At 53.6% G+C, this 7,490-nt stretch overlaps 1 protein-coding gene across 1 annotated transcript in view; it reads left to right on the top strand.

The window, feature by feature from the left end:
- LOC107107343 (homeobox protein OTX1-like) overlaps nucleotides 1–7,490 on the top strand; it is a gene marked incomplete at its 3' end in the record, with an annotated part of 28,469 nt that overhangs the window by 2,367 nt on the left and 18,612 nt on the right. The window contains exon 2 of the mRNA XM_015407631.1: nucleotides 356–507. Within this exon, the coding sequence (XP_015263117.1) occupies nucleotides 356–507 (152 nt within the window). The remainder of the gene's footprint in view (nucleotides 1–355; nucleotides 508–7,490) is intronic.

Genomic DNA, 7,490 nt, shown 5'->3' with positions numbered 1-7,490 from the left:
CAAAATGCCTCCTGACCGCAGAGCCCTCGGAGGTGGAGGGCCAGTGGGTTTCCAGGCCCTGCTCTTCCCCCACCGCCGCCTCCTCCTCCTCCTGGGGCCGATTCTCGGGTTGCACGACGCCAACGCTCGCCTCCCGTTTTCCCATCCGAGAATCGCCTCCCGCGTTCCCACTTGAGAATCGCCCGGGTGCTTTTTGTGTTCTCCGTTCGGGGGCGGGGTGGGGGAAAGGGTTCCGACCTCAATGCGGGGGATCCCGCTGGAGAAGCGAGGACCTGGATCCGGAAGCCTCCGACCCCCCCACCGACGCCTCTCTCTTTCTCTCTCTCCCTCCCTCTCGCCTTCCTCCCGGCCGCAGCCACCCCTCGGAAGCAGCGGCGCGAACGCACCACCTTCACCCGCTCGCAGCTGGACGTGCTGGAGGCCCTCTTCGCCAAGACCCGCTACCCGGACATCTTCATGCGCGAGGAGGTGGCCCTCAAGATCAACCTGCCCGAGTCCCGAGTCCAGGTCGGCCGCCGCTGCCGGAGGGAGGGAGGGACGGCGGGGCGCAGGGGCGCAGGGGCGCAGGAGCTTTTCGGGGTCTGGAAGGGTGTCTGTTAGGGGCGTCGCCGCCGGGGACGGGGCTTGTAGGCAAGGCTCCCTCTAAGCCGTGGAGTCCTGTGAGCCAAAATTCTACTTTGTGAGCTGCCGGCATTCAAGTGGTGAGCCAGCGACTGGGCCGCTGCATCGATCAGTTTGCTCTGGAGCCCTCCTCCCTGAACGAAGACACACACAAAAAAGTCTGTGTGCTGGAGGCTACAAAACGGTGAGCTCGCTCACACTCACTCAGCTTAGAGGGAACCCTGCTTGCAGGCCTTTGCTGCGTCCCGGGCAGCGGAAGGAACCGGAGCGCATCTCTCCAAAACGCACAAAAGGGCCGGCCGGCCTCCCCTCCGGTCCCAGGCCGAGCTGTTCGGGATTGCCTCGCCGTCGGAACTGCTTCTCTGGCGGCCAGATCTGGCGGCCGGTCTGGGGACGAGAGAGCCTTCTCTCGGGTCTCCAGGACGGCAAACGGATCTCTTTCCCCCCCTTCTTCGTCTTCTTTTTTAAGTAAAAGAGGGACTAACTGAGCCTAAACGCTTTCGAAGAGGCACGATCCATCCAAAAGCCGCCACACCCCCCCCCCGATTCCTGCGCAGTCTGATCCTACAAAGGAGTACTCAGAAATAATTTCCGTTGAACTGGGATTTGCTCCCGCGCTGCAACATATATATTGTTTTTCTCCCGGGTGATGCTCAATTCGTTTTCACCAGTCCTCTTGATTTTCAGCGCAACGGGAGTCGTTCCGGGCCCAGGATAAGAGGCCCCTAAAACACACTTTTGGGCGGCGATCACACCCCACGAAAGAATCCACATTTCTAATCCACTTCCAATGCACTTTCCAACTGGATTTTACCAGTTCCCACTGTCAAATCCAATTGGAAAGCGCATTGGAAGCGGATTGAAAGTGCATTTATTCACATCGCAGCCTTTTCCTCGCAAGAGGGGTTCCCTTACTTTCCAGCAAAAGCGCAGAAAACTCAGGACACTATAAGTGGGAAAAGGGGATTGGCACCAATGCTCCCTCTAAACTGTGGAGTCTTGTGAGCAAAAATCCAACTTTGGGAGCTACTGGCATTAAAGTTGTGAGCGAGGGATTTGGCTCCTGCATCAATCAGTTTGCTCTGGAGCCATCCTTCCCGAGCGAAGGCAAAATTCTGTGAGCCAGAGGCTAGAAAACTGTGAGCTGGCTCACACTGATTCAGCTTAGAGGGAACACTGATTGGCACCTTAATCCGGAACGGGTTTACCGCAACGATCCTAACTATTAACAAGGTCTCGGCTGGGGCTTTACCCTTTAGTCAGTCCAAATCGCCTCCTTCTGTAGTGATTGGCACCTTAATCCGGAACGGGTTTGCCGCAACGATCCTAACTATCAGCAAGGTCTAGCTGGGGCTTTACCTTTTAGTCGGTCCAAATCGCCTCCTTCTGTGGAAACAAAATCCCGTCTGTTTCGAGCACAACCTGCCTACGTTGACAGTTCCCGTCCCCAGAAGTTTTGTATGCGGAGCTGCGATGTCAGGGATTTAGTTCTGGGACTTCGGTAGGACAAGCCCCCAAGTCATGGTCTTGGGATCTTAGAATCCGGATCCCGCTCACCTTCGACTTAGAAGCAAGGCTGAGATCGCACGCGCGAAATAACGCGCGTCCAACCCACTTTCGATACACTTTCCAAGGCACTGTCATTTTGGGGACTCTCGCGTCCAAACTGGATCGCTGAGATCGCACGCGCGAAATAACGCGCGTTCAAGTCATTTTCGATGCACTTTCCAAGGCTGGGTTTTGGGCCACGGTCCGCACTGTCATTTTGGGGACTCTCGCGTCCGAACTGGATCAAAAGCGTGTTGTTTCGACTGTGCGATCGCCGCCAGAGTCACCCTGAAACCAACCGGGTTGACTCCCAAATAAGTGCAGGCGGAATGACTATTTGTACTCCTTTGGGAAAAGTGCGCCTGGCACGAGAAAGCTCCCACCTCGAATCCACCTTTGTCGGTCTTAAAGGTGCCCCCCGGACTCCGGATTTGTTCTACTCCTTTTAGACTGGGGACCGATGTTCCTTCTAAGCTGTGGAGTCCCTGTGAGCAAGAATTCTACTTTGGGAGCGACTGGCATTAAAGTTGCGAGAGAGCGATTTGGCTCCTGCGTCAATCCGTTTGCTCTGGAGCCCTCCTTCCCGAGCAGTGCGTGAGCCAGAAGCTAAAAAACTGCGAGCTAGCTCACACTAACTCAGCTTAGAGGGAACACTGCTGGGGGACATGCGGTGAGACTGTCGGCGACTTCTCTGCGCGTGCGCCCCCCGACCCCCCCAGTTGGGCACAACTCATTCCTGGCTCGTTGATTCGAGATTCTCCAACTTCTACTAAACTTTACCCATCGACTTGGCTGTGACGGGCAACAGATGTGTATCTCTCTCTTCTCTTGGGGAGAAATGTGTAAGATTGTAGGTCTTTGGGAGTGGGTCGGAGTAAGCGCCTCACCCAGAACCAGGAGAAGGAAGACTTCGGGTTTTTTCCAAAATAATGCAGTCTTAGCTCGGATTTCCAACCCATTGAGAGGCGCATAAAGGGAAGGTCTCTGCCCCCCTCTCCTGGGCCCTTTTGGCTTCTCCAGCGTCTTGGTGCTGTAACCAGAGGAGCTTGATAAAGGCCTGCTAATTTCCCGCGTCTGCAGCTACTGTAAGGTTTGGAAGAAAGAAGCGGAGACGCTGCGTGTCAGGGAACCGTCTCCAGGTTGACAGGTGTAGACAGGTGAACCAAAAGGGGAAGGGGAGGCTTAGAGGGTCGTCCTTCCGTGGGTTTTTTTTTTTTGGGGGGGGGAGGGCTGCGCCTGTTCTCTCTGCAGCCACGAACTAGCAGAGGTCCCGGCTTGATACCCTGCCTTGCCTGGGAGAAACCTTCCTTCGCAGGATCCGGCTGCGCAGCGGGTCGCAGCAAGCGGTAGATTCCTGGCAGAGGCCCCGCTCCACACGCAGAAGGTCCCAGGTTCAATCCCCGGCCTCTCCGGCTCAATGGGTCGGCGGGTGAAAGAGCTCTGCCGGAGAACCGCTGCCGGTCCGAGCAGACGATACTGGCCTCGGTGGACCGAAGCGGGTCTGATTCCATCGCAGGCAGCTTCTTGCGCGCTAGAAAGGGGGAGTGGCGAGCCCCTTGGAGATGGGTGAGCGGAGGGTTAGAAGGGTCGAAAAGCAGTGTTCCCTCTAAGCCGAGTCAGTGTGAGCCAGCTCAGGGTTCTTTAGCCTCCGGCTCACAGATTTTTGTCTTAGCTCCGGAAGGATGGCTCCGGAGCAAACTAACTTATGCAGCAGCCACATCGGTCACTCACAGTTTTAAAGCCAGGAGCTCACAAAGTAGTATTTTTGCTCACAGCTTTAAAGCCAGGAGCTTGCAAGCTAGAATTGTTGCTCATAAGACTCCACGGCTGAGAGGGAGCGTTGGTCGAGAGGCCTGGTTGGGATTTGGGAGGCCTTGACGCCTGGAAAGGGCCCGTGTTGGCACGCCCAACCTGCTCCGCCATTCGAACACAGACGGCACCTCGACTTCCCGAGCGGAGCGCTTCCTCTTCGAGAATCAGGCGCGTCAGAACTTCTGGGGCACTTCTGGGCCGGGGTGTGTGTTCCGGTCGGACTTCCTAAACGACATCGGCGGCCTTGCTCTGCATCTTCCTTCGGTGCCTTTGGGGCAGTGTTCCGCCAATGTTCCCTCTAAGCTGAGTTAGTGTGAGCTAGCTCACAGTTTTTTTAGCCTCTGGCTCACACATTTTTGTCTTAGCTCAGGAAGGAGGGCTCCAGAGCAAACTAATTTATACAGTAGCCAAATGGCTTGCTCACTACTTTTAATGCCAGTAGCTCACAAAGTAGAATTTTTGTTCACAAGACTCCACAGCTTAGAGGGAACATTGGTGTTCCCTCTAAGCGGAGTGAGTGTGAGCCAGCTCACCGTTCTGTAGCCTCCCGGCTCACACATTTTGGCCTGCGCTCAGGGAGGAGGGCTCCAGAGCGGACTCATCGAGGCAGCAGCCCAATCGCTCGCTCACCACTTTCACGCCAGTCGCTCACAGAGTAGGATTTTTGCTCCACCGCTTAAAGGGGAGCGTTGCGTTTTGAGCTGTCGGTTTTTGAACTGCTCCAGCACGGTCCTCCGCCTCCCGCTTGGAGAAGTTATATAACTTGGGGAAGGGAGAATTGCATAACTCCCGTCTGGAGGCAGACGGCCCCGGAGGAACCTGTTGTGAGAAGGTTAGAAGGCCGGAAGAAGAAAAGGGGGTTTTGTTGTTGTTTCTTCCGGGGGGGGGCCGGTTCTTCCCCCAATCTTCGCCAGGCAGTGCTAAATCTAGAGGCCCGCTGCAACAGAGGGGCCAGTTCTCTCCCCTCCCCTCCTTTTTTTGGTTTTTTTTTAAGAACAGTGTTCCCTCTAGGATGAGTTAGTGTGAGCGAGCTCAGTTTTTTAGCCTCCAGCTCAGACATTTTTTTGTGTGCCTTCGCTCAGGAACCAACGTTCCCTCTAAGCTGTGGAGTCTTGTGAGCAGGAATTCTACTTTGTGAGCTACTGGCCTTAAAGTTGCGAGCAAGCGATTTGGCTCCTGCATAGATTAGTTTGCTCTGGAGCCCTCCTTCCCGAGCTGAGACGAAAATGTGTGAGCCGGAGGCTAAAGAACTCTGAGCTAGCTCACACTAACTCAGCTTAGAGGGAACACTGCTCCAGACTGAGCAAGCTAATTGATGCAGCAGCCAGATCGCTCGCTCACCACTCGAATGCCAGCAGCTCACAAAGTAGAATTTTGGCTCACCAGACTCCACAGCTCAGAGGGAGCCTTGGTTAAGAAGTAAAACGAAGTAATGTACAAGGTAGATTCAGGCGGGTCGCCCTGCTGCTCTGAGGCAAGAGAACGAAGTTGGAGTCCCCGGGGCACCTTTAAGACCCACAAAGTTTAAATCTGTGGATAAGCTTTTGTTGTGCACGCACACTTCTTCAGATACGTGGAAGCTGAACGAAGTCTGAGTCCAGTGGCACCTTTAAGACCACCACCGTTTCGTTCTGGACAGAAAGCTTCCCCACGCATGCGCACTTCTGCAGACACGTGGAAACTGAACAAAGCTTGAGTCGAGGGGTACCCTAAAGGCCAACGAGGTTTAATTCTGGACATAAAGCTGTCGTGCGCGTGCGCACTTCCTCGAAGCTGCTCTGAAGCAACGGAGCGAAGTTTGAGCACCGTGGCACCTTTCAGACCCACACAGTTTAGTTCTGGGCATATCAGTCTGAGCGCGGCGGCGTCTTTAAGACCAACAAAGTTTCAATCTGGGCAGCAGCTTTCGTCTGCGTGCACGCTTCTTCCGAGACAGGGGATCGGAATACAGTTGGAGTCCACCGTGGCACCTTGAAGCCCCACAAAGTTTAAACCGGAGAATCAGCTTTCCTGTGCAGGCACACTTCACCACACACCAGGATTAAACTGGGGAAAGCGTGCCCGCACACGAAGGCTGATACCCAGAATCAGTGTTCCCTCTAAGCTGAGTGAGTGTGAGCCAGCTCACAGTTTTTTAGCCTCCAGCTCACAGATTTTTGTCTTAGCCAGCCCCGGCACGAGAGGAGCTTGGGTGGGGTGGGGGGTGGCGCCCAGCGGGCCCGGGATTCGGCACGGGGAAAGACACGCCTTCGGAGCTGGGGTGTGACCGTCGTCTTTTTCACTCCGTCGGGTGGCGACGGTCTTGCGCTCCGGGGGCTGCAAGGAGGCGACGGTCCGCGGATGGGGCTGTGCCTACAAGCACCCACCCTCCGTGAAAAGGAAAACTGTTGGGTGATAGTGAGATATTGAAAAAAATGGTATTTAGCAGAGATAATACAGCCCAGCAGAGCCTGAGTAAAATAATTCAGACTGAGAGTCCACGTGTGATTAAAATATAAAGTTTTTACTAAATTCTAGCATGGGAAGGGTAACTGGGATGAAAATAACAACAGAGCATAATAAGCTACATCCTTACACTACAAAGACAAAACTAAAAGAGGAGAGATTATGGCTACTCTTATTTCTTCTTCAGAACACCAAACAAAGACAGGAAGAGAAGCCATAAAATGGTAATACACCTTGACACTTTAGTCCCAATCAAATTCCTAGATCAGGGAGAAAATTCCAGGGCTTCTTACAGCTAAAGAACATTGGTTACATGAGAAACATGTAACTTCCTGTGAGTAATATAAACAAACATTTAACCCCAGATATACTGAGTGTTTTCAACTTGTAATACCCAACAGGGGGGATAAAGAACATCCATTCTATTGACTGAGATCACCACCACAAACTTCAAACCACTGACTTGCAAGTTGTCCCTATGAAAGAACATTCAACAAAGTCTCCCACAGCCAGTGGTCCTAAAATTCCAGCCTAAGGTTTCAATAAAAGCCTATAGTATTTGGAAACAAGCATCATTTAAATACATATATAGATACTTCACTGAAAACTTCCCCCCTCTCGCAAAAAGGTTTTCAGGGTCGGGTTTCCAAGCTTTTTGGGCATTTGGAAACATTTACCTTAAGGGAAGTCTCCTCTTTGAGCGGATACAAGTGCTCTGAGAATAACATGTGTAGCAATTGCCAGATCCTGCACAGAGAGGAACCCATCAGGATTGCAGCTATAGGAAGTGACCCCCAGCCAGGCCCGTAGCCAGGATTTTTTTTTTAATTCGGGAGGCCTTTAAATAAGTCAGGGCGCAGGAGGCACCCCACACACACACACACACACCCCAAGGGAGCGTCTGGGCTGAATGAGAAGTGGGGGGTCCTTGGCGGTAGGTCAGAGGGCCAAGCCCCGAGATGCCCCATTGTAGCTACAGGCCTGCGCCCAGCAAGTGCAGAAGTTGCGAGTCTGGAAGGCGAGAGGTTCTCCCTGCAGGTCATATGAATGCCCCGGATGCAAAG

This window comes from Gekko japonicus, unplaced genomic scaffold (assembly GCF_001447785.1).
Source record: "Gekko japonicus isolate JY-2015 unplaced genomic scaffold, Gekko_japonicus_V1.1 scaffold1417, whole genome shotgun sequence".
NCBI lineage: Eukaryota > Metazoa > Chordata > Lepidosauria > Squamata > Gekkonidae > Gekko > Gekko japonicus.
Note: the sequence above shows the minus strand (reverse complement) of the source record. Positions and strands in the feature narration are given on the sequence as shown.